Source organism: Paramacrobiotus metropolitanus, unplaced genomic scaffold (assembly GCF_019649055.1).
Source record: "Paramacrobiotus metropolitanus isolate TYO unplaced genomic scaffold, Prichtersi_v1.0 Parri_scaffold0000018, whole genome shotgun sequence".
NCBI classification, from domain to species: Eukaryota; Metazoa; Tardigrada; class Eutardigrada; order Parachela; family Macrobiotidae; genus Paramacrobiotus; species Paramacrobiotus metropolitanus.
The window spans coordinates 405,972-429,467 of record NW_026570238.1 but is presented as its reverse complement, the minus strand read 5'-3'; the positions used below and the strand labels follow the sequence as shown (position 1 = coordinate 429,467).

Here is a 23,496-nt window from a genome sequence, read left to right as displayed (position 1 = left end):
TATGTGCAAGTGAAAGGTCTACTGTAAACTGATATGCAGTAGGAACATCCAGTGAAAGATCTGCTGCGTTTTATATATGTTTGGAACTTTAAAACAATATATTTTATCACGATCGGTACGATGATGATGATATCGATACTTGTGTTTTAGCAGGATGTCGGTGCGCAAATGCTCAGTGCTCAAAAGACAGATACTGACATCTAGTACCATTCTAACAGAATAGATTAGTATGGTGACTACTTTTTAACAATAAATAACAAATATGTACTTACTTTAACTTAGGTATATTGATACGGCCCATACGGGGTAATTATAGAAGGACAAATTAGAGAAGGGTAAATTTCTAGATATACACTGAAGATATCTGTTTCAGCAAAATAACAGATCTTGTTGTTCATGAACTGCGTTTGGCACAATTTACTTACAGTACTTGTGTCATGCGCAACCACCCGTGAAACGCCTTACGGTTCGCAGCTGTTTGGCTTGTTGCTGAAGTCTGGATGTCAGAGATTTGTGACTTTGTCACAAATTTTTTCGAATAAGTACTTAAACAAAGTATTTATTTCATGTTTAAAACTTATTAAATGCAATTTGTAAGTATCTGGAGCAAATTTGATAGTTCTTTTTTTCTACGTATGCCCGTACAGACATCTCCCACCAAATTTTAATGTATTTGCTGATCGACGCTGAAAGCGCCATAGAAGTAATGGTACAGATTTTCCAAACTGCGTACTGGTGGGTAAAATTGTTACTTTAATGCGACCTTATTAAAACCCGTTTTTAAATTTTGACAGATTTTTGCCGTAACAAGCTATAAGTTACATCGTACGGTCCATGTTCGTGACAGACCGCAATGAGCAATATCTACATCCAAGAACCGCCAACGAGCGGAAAGGTAAGTCACAAACTGTGACAAACAGTTTGAATTTGCGCTGGTTGTGCATTGGAGTGATCTGAAGACTGCACTTCTGGCAGTAAACACGATATTCTAATTGTGTCCTCGGCGATTGTTAGGTGGTTATGAGAACTACATTGGGAGACATCGAGATCGAGCTATGGTCCAAAGAAGCTCCTCTGGCCTGCAGAAACTTTGTTCAGCTGTGCCTCGAAGGATACTACGACCGGACAATTTTCCACCGTTTAGTGCCGTCGTTCGTCGTGCAGGGCGGTGATCCCACGGGAACGGGTTTCGGTGGCGAATCTATTTATCCGGAGCCGTTCAGAGATGAACTGCACAGTCGTCTGCGTTTTGTACGCCGCGGTCTGCTGGCCATGGCGAACAGCGGTGAAAAGAATTCCAATGGAAGTCAATTTTTCTTCACGCTAGCTGCCACACCGGATCTCGAGAATAAGCACACGATATTCGGGAAGGTTGTGGGGGATACGATTTATAATCTCCTCAAGTTCAACGATGGCGAAGTCGATGCCAATGAGCGACCGGTGTATCCGCATAAAATTATTCAAACAGAGGTGTGGTCAGTAAGAGTTTAATGTTTTCGATTTAAATGAACCCTTTACTTTCTGAGCCATAACTATCCATACTTCGAAGTATTTTTGTACGTAATACAATTTTGTGAAATTTTTTTTCTGTTATTTGTACTATTGGCGTACAGCTATACTGACCGTGAAATAACTTGTTCGATTTTCTTCCAGGTTCTTACTAATCCATTCCCAGATATTCAGCCCAGGACTTTGAAGCCAAAGCAGGATGAAAAACAAATTCCAGTGGCTGCTGCATCTGGAGCTCGAGCAACGAAGTATGTTGGGTTGTTTTCCGTGCATAATGCATTTTCATGCATTTTACATGTCGCTCGGACTGTTGAGCGTTATAAACAACGAGCATACGCTCTGGGAAAAAAAGTGTAAATTCGCAGAGCCAATGTGCGATAATAATAATTACTGTCTGCGTGGTTAAAATTGTAAAGGATTTTTTAAGGCTTAGTTCTCTTACTTATTTAATTACGTGCTCGTGTAATTACAGTGAATGTTGTTTTTTTCAGAAATTTTGGGTTGCTTTCGTTTGGAGATGAAGCAGAAGAAGAGGAAGAAGAAAACACAGCAGTAGCAACCGTACGCATAGCCCTTCAATGCGTACTGTAATTTGACTCGGTTTTAATGACAGGTTTTTTTTCAGGTGTTCAGTTCGAAGCCTAAAAGTAGCCATGATCTCGCGAACGATCCTCGATTAAGTTCTCAAAGTGTTCTAGATGAAGAAGCAGACCCGAAGGGCGGATATCAACGCGAATCACGAGATATTGCTGCGGATTCTGTTCAGAAAAGGAATGTTGATTTCAGTTCGACTTCTGTGATGGATCAGGCTCCGATAGAAGTAGGCCAGGTCACTAAAGTTCCCACTTTAGAAGAAGCCAAGCGCCGTGCAGCAGAACTTATGGATGAATTAACCAAACCAAAACCACAAAGCAGAATGCCAGAAGTGGGTGAAAAACATTCGGCAAACGGAGACACTGATGCAACGGTAGCCGAGTATAAAAATCAGTTGAATCAGTACGAGTCGATAAGGAGAAAGAAAGGCGAGAACAGAGAAGAAGATGTAAGTACTCATGAAGTATTGTAAAGCTTAGTTAGTATGTCTGGCAGGGATGGATATTTCAGCAGCTTGAATGCAGCGCGGAAGAGTTAAGCGAGCAGGTGATGGTTGTCAGGGCTTATTCCCTTAAACCTGAACTATTCAGGGTTTTAATGAATGAGTGAATACTCGCCTTCCTACGGGTAGTATTCGAAACATTTATTTTTTTCTCGTGAATGAATGCGGTACGTGGTTCGGGCAATCAAAGTTAGGTACAAGTAGGATATGCCAGACCGCAAGGACTTGAAACAGAATAATTAAAAGTAGAAAAAATGAAAGTTTTGACCGTTCATCTCGCTGTGCACTAAGTCTATCCTGAAGCATATCCAGTGCGTTTTACTTAAGTAGTTACACAGTCCGGCGAAGCTGCGCGTTTGAAAATTTTTGGGGTCAGCAGTAAAATCAATTGAGCAATTAGGTAACATCGAGCACAGACTCGTTCCGGTCTCATTCAGTCTCGTATTCGCGTTTGAACCCTTGTCAGTTCATGGGAATGACGTCAGTTCATTGAGGAAGTTCTCACTAGTGGGCTCTTCTCGTTTGCGGATTAGTAGTGGGATTAGTGTGGGCCAGGGATTATATAATCCTGGAAAGATTGACAGGGTATTAATTTGACACTTTTGACCTGCATGGTTTCCCCCTTCGGACGCGAAAATTAGTTGATAGCCTAAACTTTTTCCATGCGGATGTGTGGGCTACATTTAAGTAATTAAAGGATCTTAAGGCTCTCACACCGCATTTATGAGAAACGTTGGAGGAATGTGCGGTGACTGTTACGGTTACATTAACTTACAGATAGTTTGAAATAGTAGGTGCAGTAAATCGTTGCCGTAGATAGTTGAAAGGGTTCACAGTTGTGAAACAGAATGAAATCTTTGCTTAAAGTTGTTTTAGTTTTGACCTTTGGAATAGCAGTTGCTTTTGGTTTAACGTATATATTTTTTAGAGTTTATCAGGTATGTATCTCATTTCTCATATTGTTGGTTTTGTAGATCCTTAAGAGACTACAAAATTTTAAAACTATTCTTAAAACATCCATGGCTGATGAAAGTGATCTGGCACCACCTCCGGCTGACATCGATCTGGATACAGAAACCGGAACTAGTTGGTAACGTTTGCATTATGTATTACTTTTCTGTATTTTCTGTTTCACGGTTTCCGCGCTTACAGGATGAAAAATAAATTATCTTTCGAAGAAGAACGCTTGGTATTAGCAAAGGATGCAAGTTTGAAAGCCGATGACTGGTATGACTTATATGATCCTCGCAATCCTATCAATCGACGGAAACGCGAAGGAAAAAACGAAGAATCTACTAAGCGAAAGAAAGATTCCGTTGTTGATTAGTTATTGATATATCACGCACAGTTTGACTTCTTTTATTGGGTTTTAAACTGTTATCATGAAACTATTCCATTTAGCACGAAACTTTTCATGCTTTATGGGAATGTGAGTATGTACTGTACTATGTACTGCTTACTACTACGTAGTGCATTTGAGAAAGTTGTATGACCGATATCCCCGCACTGGCTTTCATCATTATTGTACGTATTACATACTGTTCTTGCAGAGTTTGTACATGATACAAAGGGCATAAACACCGTTTTCATGTTTAATAATACAGTACACTTTTAGGTAAAAGGGAAATAAAAAACCAAATCACGATTTAATGCTCATCTTCAAGCCAGGTCACGGAAGATCAAGTTTAAAAAGCGGATTATATGGTTTCATCATGGAGAAAAACATCATCACTTTCCATTAGTGAAATAATAGCACGAGTATCTGTACAAACGATTCTCACGGCCAGTGTTAAATATTATATCATGCCACCGGTGCTTATGCGAGCTCATCCGAAATCCAGCGTGCAGTTACGAGATATGCTGCTGTGTCGATTTCGAATGGTCGAAAGTATCCTCCGCGTCGTAGTACTCATCGTCACTTGAGTATGACACCCATGGCAGGATGTCGGCACGGGACGAGATTCGTGCGTCATCAGCATCCAGGAATCGTTGTTCGACGTGCGAGGGGATTTTTGAAGCTGGACGAGTTGCGTTGACAGATCCGGCTAAATCGGGTGCCACTTCACGTGCTGGTTGGGCACCCATTCGCACTTCGTCATTACCCAAGTATCCCACACCGGCTACACGGGGATCAGCCGCATTCAGGTCAAGTACAGGTCCTTCTTCAAATGGGGTACGTGGATTCATACATTCATTCTACGCACAACCACAAAAAACATATCAAAGTGGCACCTGCTGCTGTGAAGATTTAATAACGTAAGTTAACTAAACTCTTATTTTGACAGGTGTTTGTCTGCTGTTTAGATTAACAAGTTCATCTTATGTCATAGCAGCAGTCGTAACAAATAACCGGCACGCTAACCAACGGAGTAATACATTCGTCAATCGATGCCGGAAATAGTCCGTTTAAAGAACGAACAAACATCCACATGAACGGGATGCTAATACCATACATTTCCACACAAACCTTGGCAATCTGAAGAATTACTAGGGCATGCTTGATATATTCTGTCATCTGTTCAGCTCGCTCGATGATAGCATCCAATTTCGCTCTACCGGTCCCTTTCAACTGATCGCGCTTCGTCCTGAGTGCCTAACCGAAAAAATCAAGAGTAAAAAATGAATCAAAGTGGAATTTACGGTCATCAATCACGGTCAAACAGGGGAGCTGTTTAACAGAGGGTATATTAGGCGGATTGGATATCCGCTCCCAAAGTATAAAGTGTATAAAAAACCGCATATTAATGCTTGTCAGTGACGTCAATAACGCAAACTGGGTGAAACAAATGGGCAGAGCAAAGTGGCATTCCCTGCACACTATCCCCAAAACCAACAACGCCTTGATTCAATTTTAGACAGAACAATAATACCAGACAGTACGCCCCATTTACTAGAATTATGTAGGGCGACTGGTTAACAGTTCATAAATTGTATGTTTCAAACATAAAAAAGCGAAATATCATTAAAAAATGAGCAGCTTCGTACTCTGTTAATGGATTTCGCTTTCATAATATTTTTATAGCTAAGAAGACAAAAATGTTGCCATAAATAATTCACATAGTCAACCATGAAACTCGTAAAACAATCATTTTCTCGTGTTCAAACTTCAGAGTGAGTAACTGATAGCAGTGATTTTTTTCCCAAAAACCTCTTCTCCATTGAGAATCAAAAAGAACATTACATATCATGCAAACAGTGACAAAAATCAAAATGTTTCACCAAGAGAAGTGAAAAAATACCTTGATTTGTTCCAAAAGTAACTGCAAATAAGCATCACTTTCCGTCAACCGTTTTTCGAATTCTGGAAGATTTGGTTTGTACCGCTGCATTAATACCTGTAAAGGTAAAACGATTGGATAAAGACAAAACAGTCTGTCGGATGAGAGTTTAGTTTTAGTTTAGTTCTGCTAACCTTATTTGATCCATGATTCTGCAACCGTATCACGAATTCCAAGGCACGTGTCCACTGCTCCCTTTCGTCAGCGTCTCTAGCTACAAAAACGCAAGCAAATTCTTCATAACCTCAACAACACCCAATTCTTTATAGCAATCACCACAAATTTCACAAAATCCGCGGAGCATCGGTGACGATACTCTTGTTCGTCATTGCAACGGACAAACAACCATAATCGATCACAGTTAAGCACGTCGTCTTTAACTGAAGCGATAATTGTGCGAAATGCGGCTACGAATAGAATTTATCGACCACATCAGTGGGTGTCACTGGATGACACCTACGCAATCGGAAGGCCCAGTCTATAAATAAATTAAATAAACCATATTACATAAACAATTCACGTACCTTGAAAATGGAAAGTTTTATGATCAACTTTGACGGTGAAGGTTGAATCATCTTCGCTGTCAATGCCCAGGATAGCATGCTTCAGCCTCACACACCCTCGTCGCACGCCTTTGCTCATTTTCTCTTTCGACTGAAAAGCACGTCCAGGAAATTACGATAGACAGATGCTCGTAATAAGCGATATTATTGAGGATATTGCATTTTGCGTCATCCTCGACTCACCGTGTAGTACGACAATACTCCGTTGTATTCGTCCAGCACGAACCAGCCTACACACACGAGAATGTACGGTGCACAAAAAATCGAAATATCCGAGCACTACCACAGACAGGTTTTGTACATCACATTCTTTGTCAGAAAGCGAGAAAGCATGAAGAACCAATTTTGTGAACGCACAGACACTTACGATACTGCCATCCCTGCATAACATTAGTCCATTTTGAAAGCGGCCCCTCCTGATACATCGTCGTTTCGATAACTAAAACACAAAGACGACAAAGTCCCACTTTTTCGCCATCCAGCAAGGAGAGCCGACCTTCGCTTACCAATTTGCAGCAACAAAATTTAATGGAAGCTGGAAGCCGAAGCAGCCTGTCATTCAGCTCTGAACAACCACTCACAACAAAAAATTAAAAACAGTTCTAAATCCTAACTGTGAAGTCCAGCCGAACTTATTATCCTTCTATGGCTAGACTGCGAATTAATCTTAACGAACTTAAAATAGAAGTACTGTATGCAAAACAGCAAAAACATTCAAAAATGGTAAACTGCTGTACTCGAATCTAAAATTGAAATTTACGCTCATTAGCAATCAAAAGGGGCTTGTTCTGTTCTACTATAATGGCAACTATATTAATTTGTCACAAATTAATATAGTTACTAACTTTTACAAATACGAGTATAATTGCTACAAAAACACAAAAATTAACGGGAAATGACGTTACAGTAGTGAATGACTGAATGCAGGCGAAAATCGCTATCATCCTGAAGGTGGGCAGTCGCACGCGGGCTGGGTACCACGCCCAGGGGGAGATTTTGTGCGCCAGTTAGCCAACCACGAGACGTGGTATCTAGTGACGCAGTGCGGATCAAGTCTGGAGCGGACAGTCGTTCCCCCAATTTTTTGACGTGCAACCTTGTCCGTCATTCATTAAAATTCGGATCTCAGTCTCACAGAAAGTTTGTAAATAGATTGATAGGATTTGGAATATATCCCTGAAACCTTCTCATTTCTCTCGTCTACCATTATGTGACTTATCGCTGCCGTTGTGTGTTGCCGTAGATCCACTTTTGCATAATCTGAATTCTATGGTATCATGGCTTGCGGTTGAAGGATCGTGGGATAGACAGCAAAAGCTGTACCTACCAGTGTAGCTGTTTCTTAAAGCGATTACTCCCTTTGATAGCGAAAAGTTATCTTAAATTTTGGTTGTGCCATGGAAAAGATTGAACTTGGAGCGCCCTTTCGGGCAACCCGTCTGGTAAGCTTTGTAATTGCTGGCAGTTGGCAGAAATAAAAGTTATTTAATAATTTAAATCATGATTATGATACATTCTGTACTCTGGCTTTGTCTTTGTTTGTTCCGAACATGTTTTGATTGAATCACTTGAATGAATTTAAATCTTTTCTTATAACTTCATGGTGTAATACTAATAGGCCGTCGATTCTGTATTGAAATTTATAAATCTTGGCAGTATTGTCTGTTATAGCGCCTATAAGTACCTTAAATACACTTCACAGTATATTATAACTATTACCCTTTGTGTTTTCAAGGCCGTTTTGCGTAGAGTTAGACATACGGCACATGCCTACCTTATTTCAGTTTTGGCTGTTTAGCAAAAACATGTCGTGAAAGATAAATTTTCTTATTTGTTTTTCTTCCTTTTAGTGGAACATGGTAGCCAATGCCTTTACTAGACAAATGCCGGTTAGAAAACACTGGTCTAGGTTGCAGAAATACGAAGAGTGTTTTACGGGCTCGGAAGCGGTAAGCGTTGTGACGTTATCTGACCGATTAGCTTTCGATCACTTGTCATTAAATTAATTACAAACAATATTTATGCTGGTAATTTTTGGGATATTGGTTAACCGCAGACAAAAGTTTTGGAATCAAGATCTTTTAAATTGATCTGTTTTTCAAAACAAATATTATGGGTTGAAAGGACGTCGATTGCATTGGGCAGTCTATATATGGGTTTTCGTATTTTAGGTTGAATGGATGCATGCTTATCTAAAAAACAACCCCAATTTTGGTGAAAAATGCACCAGGTAAGTTCAGCTTGGTTCGAAACTTACCCAAAAATGTATCCTTTATCGTTCATTTTGCATTTTGAGTTTTGTGTTTAGTTGTCGAGTTCTGATTCCCTAGCTTGGCGTAGTTTTCAGAAAAAGTTTTCATTATGACTAGAAGCAGTACAGAAAAGGTTTTGAAAGAAAATTATTGCGAGACGGTATTCGACGAGTTTATTTTACTTTGCGCCGTTAAGTGTCCACTTCACGAGCTAAACTGGTTTCGTAAGTTCTGTAATTTAATCATGTAAACGAGTGTTTATGTTCTTTTTATAACTGTAGCTTCTCTAAACTTCATTCAAGTGGCCGAGGTTGTTTAAGTTGACTGGTCTAGCTATAAATACAGGTAGACACTGTTAGATCTAGGTACAAAGTATGTTAGTTCGTATATTCTCTTTGTAGGGCCGTTGCTGTTAAAATGCTACAGAAACTTCTTGCTCATGAAGCCTTTCAACCAGTCCGGCCGTCAGGCAAAGACAGCCATTCACTCAAATTCAAAGAAGACAGTCAATTGTACAAATTCCCTGCATCGCTGACCAGTGAGAACGGTGTTAAGTCTGTCCGACCCTTCTCACTATCCAATGGTCAGAGCAAATCTTTGTCTTGTGATTATACCACGCATCCGACCGAATCAGCCAAACTAACAGCGGAAGACATATGGACCGATGAGTTCTATGCTCACCTGACAAAGTTACTGCAACTGGATATCGAGGCCACAATATGTCCGTTCGCTGATCGTGCCTTGGAGATTCAGAATGTCATGAGCAATGTCACGCAGCAGCGCTGGCCGGAAATCAGTTCAGTTGTGCCGGAATTTGTGTTGATGGCGATGAAGGGGTTGGAAAAATGTACGCCATTCCCATCCTGTTTGAAAATAAAATATCATAATACACCGCCCTGCGCATTGAAATTATTAACATTTTCGCCTGTAATAGGGCCTAATACACCAAAGGGTGTGCCTAATAGCCTGGGATTTGAACGTTCCTTGATGCACGTCGTCGAGGCTTTTTTACGGGGAAATTGTTGCCCTTTAGTTGATGGAGCCACAGCCGATTTACTGAAACAGTGTTTCGGTAAGAGTATGATTTCGCAATATATTGAACGTAAATGCCCCCAGAATTGATTTAAATCAGATGTCTGAAACTAGAAGTACAAATTAATATTAACTAAAATTTGCATACGCGTTAAAATAAGACCAATAGATTTGCTGAATATGACAGGCAGCCTTGAACGCATCAAATTAATTTTGATATTGATCTAATGAGTGGCCGCATTTTGAGTCATTTTTGACACATGTCAAAGCTATCAGTCCAACCTGATACGGCTACCAAACGAGATGTCATTTCGGCGAGTTGTTTTTGTGCAACTCTTATTTGATGATGGTACTTATAAATCCTATTATGGTTGTGGAAATTTCCTATTGCATTAGATCTCCTTTTTTGTGATCATGAGATCTTGAACAGGAAGAGCTCTAATCGCCGGCAGAACAGTAGGGTTTAAATTGGCTGGGAAATAAAAGACAGCTGATTATTATTCTGCCATTCATGGGCGTACTTCCTGTTGTTGAAGACAGCTTGATTATATTCTGGGAAGTGGTGATCTGTGTTAAAGCTGCCTGTGAAGTCGTACTTGCTGCGGATCGCGCGTATTTATCAGCTTGTAAAAACACATTTATTAACCGGAAACATCCTATTTGCAGAGCTTTTATTACCAACTATCCCGAAGCGGCACAGCATCAGCATCGACACATCCTCGTCAGTTGAAAGCTTTATGATGGAAATTCTTAATCATCGTGACGCACTGAACGGTACGAATCAGGCTGAGTCAGTGGTTTATGAAACGGAATTCTCTGGAACGGTACCGGAAACACGACTCGTACGTAAACGGCCGCGCTCAAACAGCCTGTTTCCCAGTCTGGACTCGACATCCTGTGGTGGGCCATCCAAACCTTCGTCCAGCAGCCGATCCGGAAGTTCGGAATGTGTCATGCCCGTTTCAGCATCTGTCAGCAGTACAGGAAGTTCACCGATTATGCCCAAGATTACGCGCCATTCCATTGATCTGTCCATGCGGCCGGTCGGGTCGAGTCTGGAGAAACTCAATCCCGGATATCGTGATGAAAGTTTTGATGATTTAGATGAGCAGTTTTATACACCACTTGGCAAAGTATGTGGTGCAGCCGGCAACGGCTGCTCGGATTGGGATGATTTGCTGCTGACGTCACCATGCCCGAAACTGATCAGCAGTGTTCAGTTAGTGCTAAATGCACTGACACCCAAAGCTTACGCACTACTTCGGATGGTTCTGGGAATGTTCGAACATGTGGTGAAAAATAATCGACTGAATTTTTCCGATGACCTCCCAACAACTTATTTCGTAAGTGCCGACAGCCGTGTCTAACAGAATCTTACAGGGGGGTTTGCTCTGTGACTTGAATGGGTCAACAATCAACTGTTATATCTTGCTCTTGTATCTGTAACGTAATTTATTAGTGTATCAGTATCGTTGATAAAGTTCTCCTACTTAAATATACTGATTGGCGATTTCATAAAAAAATGGATGTTGATAGTGGGCAAAGTGAAAGTACCTTATCTTTTGCTGCGCTGTACTTTAAAAATAATATAGATATGAGTTTAAGGATTCGGTTCGGAAGACTTTTATTCAACCCTTTATTAATTTTATATTTGTGCTTTAACTTTCAGTTAACCCTGCGTGATGATTTAGCATGGTCCACTTGCTTAACTATCATTCTTAATTTTGATATGTGCGACAATCACGCATCATGATTATGGAAGAGATCATCTTCACTAATCTTCACATTTCGGATTGTGTGATACTCGTAGTTTAACGTTAAGTGGCTAACGGTTGGTTTTTCATGCAGATTGTTCGATGCTTCACGCCAATTATATTCCCCAGTTCTGATCCATCGTTCATGCATTTATTGCGGTTTATGATCTCCAATGCTGGGAGGTTGTTTCAACAAGTTGAAGAATTTCAGCAGATAGTGGAATTGAAAATCAAGGCAGTAGGCATCGTTTCTGCCTTTTCCCAGCGTATTACCAAGCAGGAGTACGATGCGCAAAAAGATTTGTTGAATGACCATATGGCCATTCTGCTCAACAGTATCATTGCCGATGCTTCGATGAGCATTAAAGACAAACGGAAAAAACTAAAACAGGTAAACTAAAAACACTATGCCCCAATCCAGCGTGCTTGATACTGGTAAAGTGTGGGTAACGAAAACTTATTTCTTTTGATATGTATTTTTTTGCGGTGTAGTTTCAGAAACAGTATCCGGACGTTTACGCAGCCCGCCTCGCCAACTCCACAAGTGAAGAGTCGATTTTTGCTGCCTGCAGTAGCAAGCCGAAACCTCGGTTGACTAAATTCAAAAGCCTTCGCATTTAAGGAAATCTATTCCGACATATGGAGGACTTGCCAGAGTGTTTTCCTTAGAGAAAGGAAGCGGAAATGTCCTTTCCGTTCTTCTTGTTTTTACTTTTCGTTTACTGATGACCAGAACCTGCCTTACCGGGATCTCTCTAATCGTTTTGCATTTTTTGCGTCCTTGTAGTCAATATTATTTTGACTTTTTATTGTATTGGCTTTCGAATCTGAAGTGCCTGCTTGTTCAAACGCGATAGTTTGCACAACATTGTCCTTTTGATAGGAACACATGTATTGATTAAATGTTTGATTTTTGATACACAGCTATTTGCTAACGAATCTGTTTGTCAGTGTACAGCCGAATAGCCGATACAGATTCGCCGTACCAGACTTGGTCATTAAGGTAGTATGTGCGATCTGTAATCTGCAAGAGTTCGAGTCACAGGTACAGAGGGAACTTAAGGTTAACTACACTACCTACTCGTAGACAGTCGTAGTCACTGTTAACAATTGGAAGTTCAACCGGAAATGGTTAAAATAGTCCTACTCGGGTTGTTATTCAAACAGTCGGTAACTGATAGTCACACGTGGATTTTGTGTACTCACTACTGATTGCGAGTTCGTATTGTTCATTCGTATTCTAAAGTATATACTGCGGAACACAAAACATAAACGATCTCGACACAATTTGTAAACGTGCCAGTACAAAAGTGCAAAAACAGTTGTAAAGCGTGACTGACGTCATGCCTTTAGGGAATGCTCATTCTGACAGCTATGTATATCAACATCAATTATGGACGACTGGGAAATGGAATATGGATAACGAACGTGTGCATATCAATAGAAAAAACCATCCCCTTTTCGGGACCAGCAATTCATGTTAACGACCAAAATAACCTGGCCTCTGGGAAGAATACTTCAATTACGGCCCGGCATTGGGGTTCAATCACTTAAAAATTCCAATACCCAAATTATCGAGACAAATCATCGTTGTGGTTTTGGCTTTCAATACAGGCCCGTCTTTTGCATGATTCGGAGAAACTCCTTCTCGTCCACTTCTCCATCACCATTGAGGTCAGCTTCTTCAATCATCTCACGCAGTTCTTCGTCAGTCAAATTTTCACCGAGCTCTTTGGCAACCCGTTTGAGATTCTGAAAACTGATTTTGCCTGTCTCGTCACTGTCGAAGAGACGAAAGGCTTTTTGGATTTCGTCGTGTGCATCCTTTTCGTTCATTTTCGTCGTCAGTATGGAAAGAAATTGATCAAAATTGATATTGCCTTCCTCGCTTTTGATATCAGTCAGCATCTTTTTAATTTCTTCCTTTTTCGGTTCAAATCCAAGGGCTCTTAAGCAGACCTAAAATTATTCCAAATGACTTCAAACACCAAAAGTTAAGGTAATACATATGTAATACATACTAACTTCCACGGAAAGCAGAAACTTACAATCAAACATCAACAAACGTGTCGATGATGGTAATCAGTTAATTACGCATGCAACAGTTACTTGTAAGAATGCTTGGTTACCTTAAGATCTTTCGCGTCGATTTCGCCAGTTCGTTCCGGGTCAAATAAATCAAAAGCGTCGCGAATTTCTGCAACAGAAAAAATCAGTAGAAGTAAAGCAGATTAATTTATGCTTTATACACCTATAAAAACAATTTGACAGTCTGGATAAAGCGAAAACAAAAGTAATAACTGTTGCGTGCGTAAAACATTACTCGACCGCTGACCATAATGACGGGGCTATCATCATTAACTGTAAATTTCGTTGTTATTTGATAATAACACTAACAATACGCATGGTATAGTCTGCCGAGCTCTCTCCAAATAGGACAAAAGTTGGCGTGTCAGTCTTTACCAAACATTTGCGCTAATCGTATCGTTTACCTTTACGCTTTGCTCTTGGGATTCAGCTCGTATTATTCCATGCACAAAAAAATACCATACATTCCTTTTGCACATTATAATAAAGGCGTAAAGCAAATAACATGCGGTGTCGCAGTTTTTGTTTCAACGAGCACTATTTCAGAAGAATGACCAATGAACAAATGGCATGCGACGATTAATGGTTACGTACAAATGCGGTACAAGAAGATGATAATTATGAAGTTAGAATCAGTTAAACGATAACGAAACGAAGTGCAAACCGCGCCCCGTGAATTTAGTAAAATAATTAGCAGGAATAACTTGCCTAGCCACTGCAAACCCATGAAAAGCAATTATTCCTAGCCCCTAATTATGCCCGAGCAAATTACTTAATCTCTTACGCGTCCTAAGCAGCATATTCGTAAAACAGACTGCCGTACAAAATTATCCACGAACTGCAGCAGACTAACCGAAATCATATTTTGATACGACGAACTGCAGATTATCTCATACAAAGCAAAAGCAGCTAGAGCTTAAATTACCTCAAAATTTGTAAATCTTTCTCACCTTTCTTTTGTTTTTCAGACAAATCCACTTTAAGCGTCTTCTTGCGCGATCCACTAGCTTGCCCGTATTTCGCAGATTTCGAAGCCATGTTATTAGTTTTCTGATGGACAGTGTTCCCAACTCCAGGCTTCTGTCAAATCGCCCAAAACAATTTTCTGCAACCAGAAACTCCGCAATGGCGTTGTTATTCTTTTGCAGCCAAAGGAGTGAACTTCCACGCACACCGGATTCCCAAATATCTACAATACAGGAGCTTGCACAGGAGAAATAATAAAGTCATATAACACCGAATTATTGACAATAATTGGGCATATATAGAAACAGATCGTCTGGAATGTCAAGTGCAACAATTTTTGATCCATCAACGAATCAGCTGCAGGAGGTCTCATTTACGCTGTTGTGATTACACAAGCACGTACAATGCCATACGAGAGCACACAACCTGGCTCCTGTACGTGTTGTTGCAAAGGAGTTCCACGCCCCCAACCACAGGACTGCGACAGGAGGGTAGTCAGGAAACGCAAATAAACCTGCTACAGCCGTCAGCCGGATCCACTTACAATTTACTTGCCACGAAACAGCTCACGTTTTTCCTGCAGTCCGGACAAAGCCAGTGTTATCCGACCTTACCCAGACTTTGTAGTGCAAACAAAACCGTTGTATAATTCAATGGCGAACGAAATTACGGACTTCCGTTTCTGCGATGGTCGATTATTAGCAGATCATAACAGGCAACAGTCAGCAGTACAGTACTGTATATACTATATTCCACGTTTGACGATTCCACCAAATCACGCCGCAAATTACTGAACACCTTTTACTTAAGTACTAGCTGAAAATAATGAACGATAATAATTACAATAATAAATAATATATAATGAATAATAATAACAAGTACACAGAGACTGACAGAGTCGAATCAAGGATGAATAAAGGACGAAGGAACAAAACTTGCGAAAAATTTTTAATTCCTTGACCGTGAACTCGGGGTGAACCGGTGAAGTACAAAAGATACCTCGAAAGACTCAGCAACGAGTCAGCGAAAAATCAGTGTAAGTATTTACGATTAATTATAGTACAGTACTTATACACAACACACAGCTGGGATTGGCGAATGGCGAGCGTAAGACGCTTTAAGTGGAAGTGGTTAGGCACTAGGCAGTAGAATGTTTATGATGATTATGATGACGATTAATATTAGCGAAGGCAAATGTGGAAGTGCTACATACTTATTTTTAATACAAAAACAAAAATCAATGGAAAACAAAAGATTTATTACTGTAGTGAAAGAACGAATATCAGCTCATATACTTTGCCCCAAATTGAGAATACTAGGCTCGGCCCGGTGGGGTATTGCGAAATATGCCGTTCGCACTTTCGTTTAAAACCGTGATCGAAAGCTTCCGGTACAGGAAAAGATTCTTGAAACTGATGGTTTGATTATCGCAGGACAGCCGTGAACTGTGAGGTTTGTTTTTTTAACCGCTTACATAAACAAGTCAAACGCGAATACTGAAAATCTACGAACTTTTTGTGCGAGTAACGAATTAAGTATTTACTGCACTGCACTCTCTTTACCCACTCCCACTGCAACCTGCGACTGGAGCTGTGTTATGGATCAGTTTTATGGAAGCGAATATTTTCGGCAGCGTCTGATCTTGGCGACATTAAGCGGAAAGTCGATACAGATTTCGAAAATTCGATTAAAAGAGGAGCATCCTGGTCTGGTTGGTACGGTGATTTTTTTCTGATTGAAATCATGAAAGTAGCAAGCGACAAGCCGTTCTGATGGGAGTTCTCACTTAACAACAAGCTGATCTTATTGTTAGATTACGAGGTGAGCTTCCTGCAACTTCTGGAGGCTTTAACGAACGGAACATCCATCGCGATTGACGAAACCGGTGCGTAAAAAGCTGGAAGAGCATTGCATCCTGACCTATTTAATTATTGGCTATGAACGAAAAAAGAGTACGGTACTTTTCTAAACTTTCAAAGAGTGAAACTGTTCAGGAACCCAAGTTACCTACCGTCCGGGGCTTCTCACTGGTGGCGATGTTGTTCTGGACTGTCCACCAAGCCGATCTGTGTCATACTACCTCGAAGCAATCCTTTTCCTGGCGGCTTTTGTTAAAAAGCCTTTGAATGTGGTTTTGCGGGGTATTACCAATGATGATGTAGATCCGTCGGTACGATCTCGTCTTTTACCTCGTTTTCAAGAAATATTTTTGATGTCTTTACTGCTACAGTATTTTCAGTCGTGTTTACTTTACCGTATCAACATGTACCCTTCAAGGGAAAAATGTTTGTATTTTTTATTTTATAGCAATAAAATTTCATTTTGAATTTTCCTTTCGCTTAATTACATCGAGTTTCAACTTCTTTATTCATGCTGACCACATCCAATGTTCGGATTGGTGAATTATTTTCAATTACATTATTAATTGTACATCCAAACCTGCGGCTTAGGAAATCGACTTGACCATTAGCACGGAACTGTCTGCATATGCTTCAGGTTGACTCAATCAAACACGCTTCTCTGCCGGTCCTCCAAAAATTCTTGGGAACTGACGAAGGGCTGGAATTGAAGGTATCCTAATTAATTGTTGCAGTCTACTCAACGTCTGGCTTGTGTAAAGTTTAACTACAAGACTAGTATAAGCTGAAATCCGCAGATAAACGTATGGTATCGAAATCGAAAGTGGATGACTGTAGTCGATTGTTTTACTTATTTACCGGCTGATAGCTGCCGAATTAAACCAAATTTTCCCGCATGGATTTTACGTATTTGTTGATTATTGTGTATCAAGTGTAGTTCATGCTGTTATCGCCTTTATTTGTTGGTAGATTTCTAAGCGTGGTTTGAGCCCAAACGGTGGAGGTGAAGTGCATTTTTCTTGCCCTTGTCGACTGAAACTCCGTCCCTTCCAACAGAAAGATGCGGGCATTATCAAAAGTATTCGTGGAGTTGCGTACGTAAAGTGTTCAATTTCCACACTCTTTTTCACAGTTGATTCAAGCATCTCGTAACGGCACTTGTAATTGTAGGCTGTAGCGATAAATTCTGTGCACGGAACAGTGCACCCACTGCACGCGTGATATTATTTGTATTACCGCACTTCTTGTTCTGATGCGCGCTCAGTACTTACCGTCTGATGTATGATGGTTTCATAAATTGTATGTGTATTCAATTTTTTTAGGTATGCTTGTAAAGTGTCGCCAACAATGGGTAATCGAGTGGGAGAAGCAGCGAAATCTAAACTGAAAGAATTCGTTGCTGATATTTATGTGTACACGGATCATTGTAAAGGGCCAAAAAGCGGATTGTAAGTGCTTACTATATAAGTGGTACTTGCACCATAATGAAAGGTAACGGAGTTATCTTTCATTATGCTTGCACCTTAACAAAAAAGTAACCATTTGTAACGGAAATAACTGTGCTTGCAGTCTGTGCTTGTGGGTAAAGAACCACTTCCAAGTTAGACATTACTGTTTTTGCTGACCATCGCTTCTGTTAGAATTGTTACAATTTTCAGACTCCCTTGATTGTGCTGCTTTTCTTAAATTGCTGCTTTTCTTTTCTTAAGTTGCTTTCTTAAGTTGTTTTCCTAAATTAAAGTCTTATTTAGAAAATATTGTGTAACCACTTACCAGTAGTCAGTTGACAAAAAGAATATTTAGATCACCTGGATTCGGAATAACGTTGATCGCCGAATCGACAACAGGTGTGAGGTATGCGATTGATGTTGCCTCATCTGTTCCCGGCTCCGGCCGTCCTCCTTCTGTGCCGGAAGATCTTGGAGAAAAAGCAGCAGATCTGCTTCTAGAGGAAATCTATCGGGTACGAAATTTCTCTCGAATTACTCAAAGTTGTTTACTGAACTGCTGCAAGTTATACTGATAACTTTATATCTGATTTGAGGATGCGTTTGTAACTTTGTACGTAGTTTTTATTGGGCATACATGGTGAGCCATTCAGATTCTAAAACCATTTGCGTTTTAGGGAGGTTGTGTGGGGATGGTTAACCAAAGTCTGGCTTTGCTGTTGATGGCATTAGGCCAGAGCGATGTATCTAAAGTGGAGATGGGTTCGTTGTCGCCCTTCTCGTACGTTAATACTTGCCTTTGTGGTCTGAGGATTCTAGGGTGAATTAATCCTGTTTTGGATTTTGTTTACAGAATTCAGTTTCTTCGTTATTTGAGGGATTTTTTTGGAGTTGTTTTTCGAATATCACAGGAGACCGACGGAGCTAAGAGCGACGGTTGTGCGATTTTTACGTGTGTGGGAATAGGTTATTCAAATATAAACAAGACTGTAGCATAAGTTTGTCTAACCGCTGCATGTACTCTGTACTGTAACGAGCGCTGAATGCTTTAATGTTGTGCTATGTGAAACCTTGAATGTTTTTTTACTGGGTTTAGCTGTTTATGAACCGCAAACTGAAAAACCTGTCTACTCAAGTCTGGAATACAGTGGCTAGGTTAAGCCTTGTGGTAACGTGAACATTAAAAGCATAGACCGTAAAGAAGGCTCGTAAACGTATAATTAATTTCATGTTGTAGCTTTGTACGAGCTTGGCCGCAGTAAACATCAGCACCTATCTGTACAAACCGAAAAAATAACCAGAAAAACGCCAAAGCTCGTAGAAAGCCACCCTTTGTGGCTCTGCGGGATCATTTATCCCAAGGTTTTATATTTCAACCATAGTACCAAACAGCTTCAACAATTTCATGGATGCAGATATCTGATATACAAAAGAAAAAAATAGAACTGAAAATAAAACGGTCACATCACCCGTTTCATGCATCGCGTATCTTTATGAATTTCTAAACACTTCTTCGAGCAGAACCTTTCCTCACAAGTGATGCACTTCATATTGCAAGGGAAACTGCAAACAGAGCATAGCAAGGGTCCAGGGTAGCGGGATCGAGGTGCTTCAGCAGTGAAATAATTACACACGGTGCTCGGATCTAGACATGTCTGGCCGTGATTGATCCAGAACCGTTCTTCATCCTGCAGAACCTGCGCGAAGGTTTTCTTCCACTTTTCAGATAGTTTTCCTTTGCGTGATTTCCGAATCTGTTTCCGTTCAGCATCTTCTGTGAAGGTGGGAATATTCTTAGCCATAATCAGATTCTTATGGGGATCCTCGAAATGGTTGTCCTGCTGTAACAACTCCAGGCGCTGACGCTTGGCTTCGGTCCGAAGTTTTTCTGCGGTGGCGCGCTCGCGAGCTCTCTTTTGCTCGATTTCAAAACTCCGATAATTTACTTCTTGAACAGCCATAATCAAGCGAAACACATAGAAGACAGCAGAAAACTAATGAAATTTCAGGAAATAATTAAATATAATTACATAAACGTAAAAGGTAAACCAGAAATCAGGAATGCAAGGGCTCCGTAGAGAAAAATATTTTACTGTTGACAAATTTCCGAAAAATGAAAACTGACCTACCTGCTATGGCAGCGAAGAAAAAATTATAATGTAAGGTAACTGCGGCCCTGAACCTGTCCTGCAGGGACAGGATCCTGCAAGTTCAGGACAGGATCCCTGTCCTGCGCCCACCTCTAATTTGTAGCACGACACGACGATGACTGATTGAGTAAACTGATTTCTGGAAGAGAACTGCGCAAAACGGGTCTCAAGTTTCAATAAGGGACGCAGACATCGTCTCGTGCAAGGTGCGGTCCCTATAAACCTTTCTACTGTAACTGCAATATTCTTGCATACATTTACGTACAGCGTGTCAAAAATTCGATGTGCCAAAATACATATCTGCATGCCCCATTCTTGTCAATTCGCAATGCGGAACGCAAATTTTATCGTCAGGCTTGTTCGTTATGGCTTCAAAATAATGAAAGTATGCAATTATATGGAGGCATTATAACAACGTATAAACAAAAATTAGTCCCAGCATAGGTTAAAGGCCTATCTTCTGCTAAAGACGAAAGACAATTGGTCTACTCAGTCTACTCTCTACTTAGATATTCAACCTCAACTAACAAACAATATTCAATTTACAAAACATTTTTTGAAAGGGAAATATCCGGTTCCGTTTTCTGGATTCGACCATTTCGGATACAGCATTTGGGATCTGCGCATCCGACAGCTCCTTTAGTGTCCATATTTGCCGCACCAACGGATTTGGTTTTAGCAGCTGAAGCTTGTAGCCGATCCAGTTCTTCTCTTTCCTCGGCATTCATTCTCCAGAAACAATCGCTGGTAGACGTCCAACAACGAGAATCATCAGTGTAAGTTTCCTATAAAAGTAATAAAACCACAATCTTGTACAAAGCTGCTATTCATTCGACATTACAGTACGAGGCAACATTCACGGATGGCGCGGCGGAGCAGCCCTATATTGACAAGGGAAGTAAAGAAATGAGTAAGAAATTATCTACTTAAAAATTTGACTCTTGTTTCGATGTTTGAGTTTGGAAGCCATGATTTATGCGCAGTGTCCAGTCTCACATTAATTGAAGACAACTCAGACAAGTTTAAAAAATGCATTTAAAATATAGTATATACTGGATGTCGCTGAAGTTGGCAAGTCCTACAATAATCTTTTACTTTTGGACAACAACTACTGTGATCGCGGTAGAATTACCTGTAAGACGGTAATTATAAGGTGCACAGCACACTGTACGTTGACTACGCTCAACTACAGTAGGTACTAGGTAGTAAACTTGTAACCTGAAGATTTTGGCGCATTACTCAGCGAATTCTGGGGTAAAAAATCACTCACTTCTTTCCACAATGGGAGCTTTTTTAGTTCCGCAACGGCAACATCCAGTGCCTGTCGTACTTCTTCTGATTCGTGACCAATGATACCCACAAATGAGTAGGGACAACTTGGGAAGACATACCTAAATAAACGGCAAGCTCGTTAACTATTAGCACACGACTAGTGGGTCACTGACAACGTACAGCTGGGCCGACCATGCTCATACTCTGATTCCAATATTTAAGTTGCGGAATGTAAATTACTATTACATTTTTTACTCGTAAAATATACCCGCAATTTGAAAACAACACTTATCAAAACAATCGTCTAAATTCTAAAAATACGGTAATATGCTGTGTCGTTTAAACCACTGACGAAGTCAATAAAATACTTGCTAAGGTACGGCAAATGGATGCTACTATGAAACTAATTAAACAGCTAAATATTTAAATAACAACTTTCACAAAGGTTTAAGGACGGTGAGACCAACTGTTACTGCTAACAGCTAAGGTGAAATCATTACCCGATCCGATGAACTAAAACGATATTGCGAACAGCGTTCCATTTCGCTCTAATCGTACAGCAGATTTCTTTCATCTTCTGTTCAGCCTTCGCGATATGCATATCGAACTGCACCATCTTTATCTCCTTGCCGTTGGTTTTTGTGGAGTCCAGCTCCGGAGAAACGCTAACAGTTTCTGGAAGTAATTCAACAAATTCCCAGTTAGCAGACGAAGATCAGAATGTGAAAGCTGGTGTCAAACCAATTTAAAGCGTAACTCAAGCTGTTGCGAACTTACGGTGAGTACCATGTCAGCTTCTTGCAAAACTGGTAAACGGTAACCATACCTAACGCGGCTAAAAGCACGTGACAATCCGCTGCTGACATCAGTTTTTCGATGTAATACGACAAGGGCTGATTATCGTTGGCGATATTGATGAAGTCCATGTTAAACTGTAGCGAGATACTGGCACTGAACAACCCCTGAGCTTTTCAAATCAAGATTCAAGGATCCAGATTCAAGAACCTTCGACAGCTACCCTAGCGCCATAGCGTCTGTGCCGCTGCACGATAATTGCTACAATTAAGACAGTACACCACCAATAAATCAACTATATGACGATACTAACAAAGCCAGAATAAAATTAATAACCCATCTGACATATTTGAAACAAATAATACAAATTCAAATACTGTAAGTAAATAAAATTTTCAAGCTTACTGTCTGCTTACAGTCTGCATACAGTCGTATGCCACTGCACAGTCTGCAGTGCAGACTCTGCACTTGCTTTGACATCTCCGGGTTGGTTGTCGTCCCGTCCTGTGTAGCGCGCAACCCCTGCAGGTTCGGTGTTTTTCGAAAGTGTTCAGCTTCATCTAATCCACTCAAATTATAACTAAAAAATGCAGAAAATCTAAGAATGAAAATAAATACAGTGAAAACCTCCAAGATACGTACACCTCCGTTCAAAAAATTTCGTACGTAACTTAGAGGTGTACGTAACACAGAATCGCCACCCCCAAGCCCCCCTGGGGGGCGACCGTATAATGAGGGCACTGCCCACTGCGGAGTGCTCAGTATACTGCATGCAACTATACTGCACACAGCGTGCAGTTCTGAAATGGATATGCTGCATTAGTTCGCACAAATTTTTTTCTTATTACAGCAGGCGGAAAAGTTTCTCCTACACACTTCGAACAGGAAACATCGTCCGAATCAGTTCAGAACAAAAGACAACCTACAACTCTGAGCTAACTTCTTTGTTTTTTCACGATTTTCCCATCGGATATTTTAAAAAATCAAATTCGTACTCGCCAGTGTACGCATGTTCGAGGTGATTGCGTACAGTTTAGTGCTTAGGCTAGAGATGGCAACGGTCGGCTAAACGGCTGACCTTTCGGCTGACGGCCGGCTGAAGCCCTTAGCCGGCTAACTCAACGCGGCTGGAAGTCTCAGCCGGCTAGAGCGGCTGACCAAATTTTCCAGCCGGCTTAGCCGGCTGGCGGCCGGCTAAGCCGTTTATTTTCTCGCTTTAAAAAATTTTGCAAAATTTTGAAAATAACGTTGCAAAGTGCAGTTAAATCACCAAAAATTAGAAGCTGTTCCGTTTATGTTGTGAAAGCACGGTTTTTCAAAACTTTCGAAGCCGAAAAACAGCGGTTATTCGGGAATTCCGAGTCTGAACGAGATAAAATTCCATAATTTTTTACAGTTAATGGCGTCATTGCTGCTGAAATGGCATCATGACGG

At 40.6% G+C, this 23,496-nt stretch overlaps 7 protein-coding genes across 15 annotated transcripts; 3 read left to right on the top strand and 4 right to left on the bottom strand.

Annotated features, from left to right (window-relative positions):
• The first annotated feature begins 454 nt into the window (after positions 1 to 454).
• LOC129585688 (spliceosome-associated protein CWC27 homolog) lies at positions 455 to 4,204 on the top strand. 3 transcript variants are annotated; one of them, XM_055478471.1, is made up of 8 exons: positions 455 to 593; positions 795 to 895; positions 1,015 to 1,470; positions 1,654 to 1,757; positions 2,001 to 2,070; positions 2,135 to 2,551; positions 3,580 to 3,695; positions 3,758 to 4,204. In XM_055478471.1, exons 2-8 carry the CDS (start codon positions 854 to 856, stop codon positions 3,930 to 3,932), a joined length of 1,380 nt encoding a protein of 459 aa, XP_055334446.1. In that variant the 5' UTR covers positions 455 to 593; positions 795 to 853; the 3' UTR covers positions 3,933 to 4,204. The 3 variants fall into 3 exon arrangements, with proteins under 3 accessions (XP_055334446.1, XP_055334449.1, XP_055334447.1); XM_055478474.1 differs by having other exon boundaries at positions 573 to 709; XM_055478472.1 differs by lacking the exon at positions 455 to 593 and adding an exon at positions 600 to 735.
• LOC129585690 (oxysterol-binding protein-related protein 9-like) lies at positions 4,110 to 7,347 on the bottom strand. The gene is made up of 8 exons (XM_055478476.1): positions 6,953 to 7,347; positions 6,814 to 6,885; positions 6,630 to 6,676; positions 6,408 to 6,537; positions 6,018 to 6,097; positions 5,845 to 5,940; positions 5,073 to 5,198; positions 4,110 to 4,801 (listed from the first exon to the last, which is right to left on the bottom strand). Exons 2-8 carry the CDS (start codon positions 6,869 to 6,871, stop codon positions 4,454 to 4,456), a joined length of 885 nt encoding a protein of 294 aa, XP_055334451.1. The 5' UTR covers positions 6,872 to 6,885; positions 6,953 to 7,347; the 3' UTR covers positions 4,110 to 4,453.
• On the top strand, positions 7,339 to 12,401 carry LOC129585687 (DEP domain-containing protein 1B-like). Its single transcript, XM_055478470.1, has 8 exons — positions 7,339 to 7,888; positions 8,297 to 8,395; positions 8,618 to 8,676; positions 9,100 to 9,545; positions 9,633 to 9,770; positions 10,397 to 11,073; positions 11,579 to 11,875; positions 11,977 to 12,401. Exons 1-8 carry the CDS (start codon positions 7,844 to 7,846, stop codon positions 12,103 to 12,105), a joined length of 1,890 nt encoding a protein of 629 aa, XP_055334445.1. The 5' UTR covers positions 7,339 to 7,843; the 3' UTR covers positions 12,106 to 12,401.
• Positions 12,402 to 12,696: 295 nt separating this feature from the next.
• LOC129585691 (uncharacterized) lies at positions 12,697 to 15,571 on the bottom strand. Of its 5 annotated transcripts, XM_055478479.1 has the most exons (5): positions 15,083 to 15,571; positions 14,942 to 15,016; positions 14,523 to 14,761; positions 13,614 to 13,681; positions 12,697 to 13,443 (listed from the first exon to the last, which is right to left on the bottom strand). In XM_055478479.1, the coding sequence occupies exons 3-5, from the start codon at positions 14,608 to 14,610 to the stop codon at positions 13,090 to 13,092; spliced, it is 510 nt and encodes a 169-aa protein (XP_055334454.1). In that variant the 5' UTR covers positions 14,611 to 14,761; positions 14,942 to 15,016; positions 15,083 to 15,571; the 3' UTR covers positions 12,697 to 13,089. The 5 variants fall into 5 exon arrangements, with proteins under 5 accessions (XP_055334454.1, XP_055334452.1, XP_055334453.1 ...); XM_055478477.1 differs by having other exon boundaries at positions 14,942 to 15,571; XM_055478478.1 differs by lacking the exon at positions 14,942 to 15,016.
• A 186-nt stretch (positions 15,572 to 15,757) lies between these two features.
• LOC129585689 (RNA 3'-terminal phosphate cyclase-like protein) lies at positions 15,758 to 19,039 on the top strand. The gene is made up of 9 exons (XM_055478475.1): positions 15,758 to 16,253; positions 16,352 to 16,423; positions 16,533 to 16,708; positions 17,035 to 17,109; positions 17,367 to 17,491; positions 17,720 to 17,845; positions 18,201 to 18,360; positions 18,523 to 18,626; positions 18,699 to 19,039. Exons 1-9 carry the CDS (start codon positions 16,136 to 16,138, stop codon positions 18,841 to 18,843), a joined length of 1,101 nt encoding a protein of 366 aa, XP_055334450.1. The 5' UTR covers positions 15,758 to 16,135; the 3' UTR covers positions 18,844 to 19,039.
• A 30-nt stretch (positions 19,040 to 19,069) lies between these two features.
• Positions 19,070 to 20,121, bottom strand: LOC129585684 (zinc finger HIT domain-containing protein 1-like). Its single transcript, XM_055478465.1, has one exon. It carries the CDS (start codon positions 19,804 to 19,806, stop codon positions 19,306 to 19,308), a length of 501 nt encoding a protein of 166 aa, XP_055334440.1. The 5' UTR covers positions 19,807 to 20,121; the 3' UTR covers positions 19,070 to 19,305.
• Positions 20,122 to 20,321: 200 nt separating this feature from the next.
• Positions 20,322 to 23,051, bottom strand: LOC129585984 (molybdopterin synthase catalytic subunit-like). Of its 3 annotated transcripts, none has more exons than XM_055478958.1 (6): positions 22,939 to 23,051; positions 22,468 to 22,642; positions 22,094 to 22,323; positions 21,768 to 21,942; positions 21,266 to 21,386; positions 20,322 to 20,780 (listed from the first exon to the last, which is right to left on the bottom strand). In XM_055478958.1, the coding sequence occupies exons 3-6, from the start codon at positions 22,191 to 22,193 to the stop codon at positions 20,538 to 20,540; spliced, it is 639 nt and encodes a 212-aa protein (XP_055334933.1). In that variant the 5' UTR covers positions 22,194 to 22,323; positions 22,468 to 22,642; positions 22,939 to 23,051; the 3' UTR covers positions 20,322 to 20,537. The 3 variants fall into 3 exon arrangements, with proteins under 3 accessions (XP_055334933.1, XP_055334932.1, XP_055334931.1); XM_055478957.1 differs by having other exon boundaries at positions 22,479 to 22,642; XM_055478956.1 differs by lacking the exons at positions 22,468 to 22,642; positions 22,939 to 23,051 and having other exon boundaries at positions 22,094 to 22,461.
• Between the last annotated feature and the right edge of the window lie 445 nt (positions 23,052 to 23,496).

Bases quoted from the DNA above. Each gene is read 5' to 3' on its own strand.
- LOC129585688 (XM_055478471.1), top strand. From the start codon at position 854: ATGAGCAATATCTACATCCAAGAACCGCCAACGAGCGGAAAG. The intron at 1,471-1,653 runs GTGTGGTCAGTA...ATTTTCTTCCAG, and splicing joins ATAAAATTATTCAAACAGAG to GTTCTTACTAATCCATTCCC. The intron at 1,758-2,000 runs GTATGTTGGGTT...TGTTTTTTTCAG, and splicing joins TCTGGAGCTCGAGCAACGAA to AAATTTTGGGTTGCTTTCGT.
- LOC129585690 (XM_055478476.1), bottom strand. From the start codon at position 6,871: ATGTATCAGGAGGGGCCGCTTTCAAAATGGACTAATGTTATGCAGGGA. The intron at 6,677-6,813 runs GTAAGTGTCTGT...TCGTGTGTGTAG, and splicing joins TATGCAGGGATGGCAGTATC to GCTGGTTCGTGCTGGACGAA. The intron at 6,538-6,629 runs GTGAGTCGAGGA...CGTGCTTTTCAG, and splicing joins GAGTATTGTCGTACTACACG to TCGAAAGAGAAAATGAGCAA.
- LOC129585687 (XM_055478470.1), top strand. From the start codon at position 7,844: ATGGAAAAGATTGAACTTGGAGCGCCCTTTCGGGCAACCCGTCTG. The intron at 8,396-8,617 runs GTAAGCGTTGTG...TTCGTATTTTAG, and splicing joins GTTTTACGGGCTCGGAAGCG to GTTGAATGGATGCATGCTTA. The intron at 9,546-9,632 runs GTACGCCATTCC...CGCCTGTAATAG, and splicing joins GATGAAGGGGTTGGAAAAAT to GGCCTAATACACCAAAGGGT.
- LOC129585691 (XM_055478477.1), bottom strand. From the start codon at position 14,610: ATGGCTTCGAAATCTGCGAAATACGGGCAAGCTAGTGGATCGCGCAAG. The intron at 13,682-14,522 runs GTGAGAAAGATT...TTTCTGTTGCAG, and splicing joins GTCTGAAAAACAAAAGAAAG to AAATTCGCGACGCTTTTGAT. The intron at 13,444-13,613 runs GTAACCAAGCAT...GAATAATTTTAG, and splicing joins TCGACGCGAAAGATCTTAAG to GTCTGCTTAAGAGCCCTTGG.
- LOC129585689 (XM_055478475.1), top strand. From the start codon at position 16,136: ATGGATCAGTTTTATGGAAGCGAATATTTTCGGCAGCGTCTGATCTTG. The intron at 17,846-18,200 runs GTAAGTGCTTAC...AAGAATATTTAG, and splicing joins AAAGGGCCAAAAAGCGGATT to ATCACCTGGATTCGGAATAA. The intron at 18,361-18,522 runs GTACGAAATTTC...TTTGCGTTTTAG, and splicing joins TTCTAGAGGAAATCTATCGG to GGAGGTTGTGTGGGGATGGT.
- LOC129585684 (XM_055478465.1), bottom strand. From the start codon at position 19,806: ATGGCTGTTCAAGAAGTAAATTATCGGAGTTTTGAAATCGAGCAAAAG.
- LOC129585984 (XM_055478958.1), bottom strand. From the start codon at position 22,193: ATGGACTTCATCAATATCGCCAACGATAATCAGCCCTTGTCGTATTAC. The intron at 21,387-21,767 runs GTAATGATTTCA...CCGTTTATTTAG, and splicing joins GTTTTAGTTCATCGGATCGG to GTATGTCTTCCCAAGTTGTC. The intron at 20,781-21,265 runs GTGAGTGATTTT...TTACTTTTATAG, and splicing joins AGCTCCCATTGTGGAAAGAA to GAAACTTACACTGATGATTC.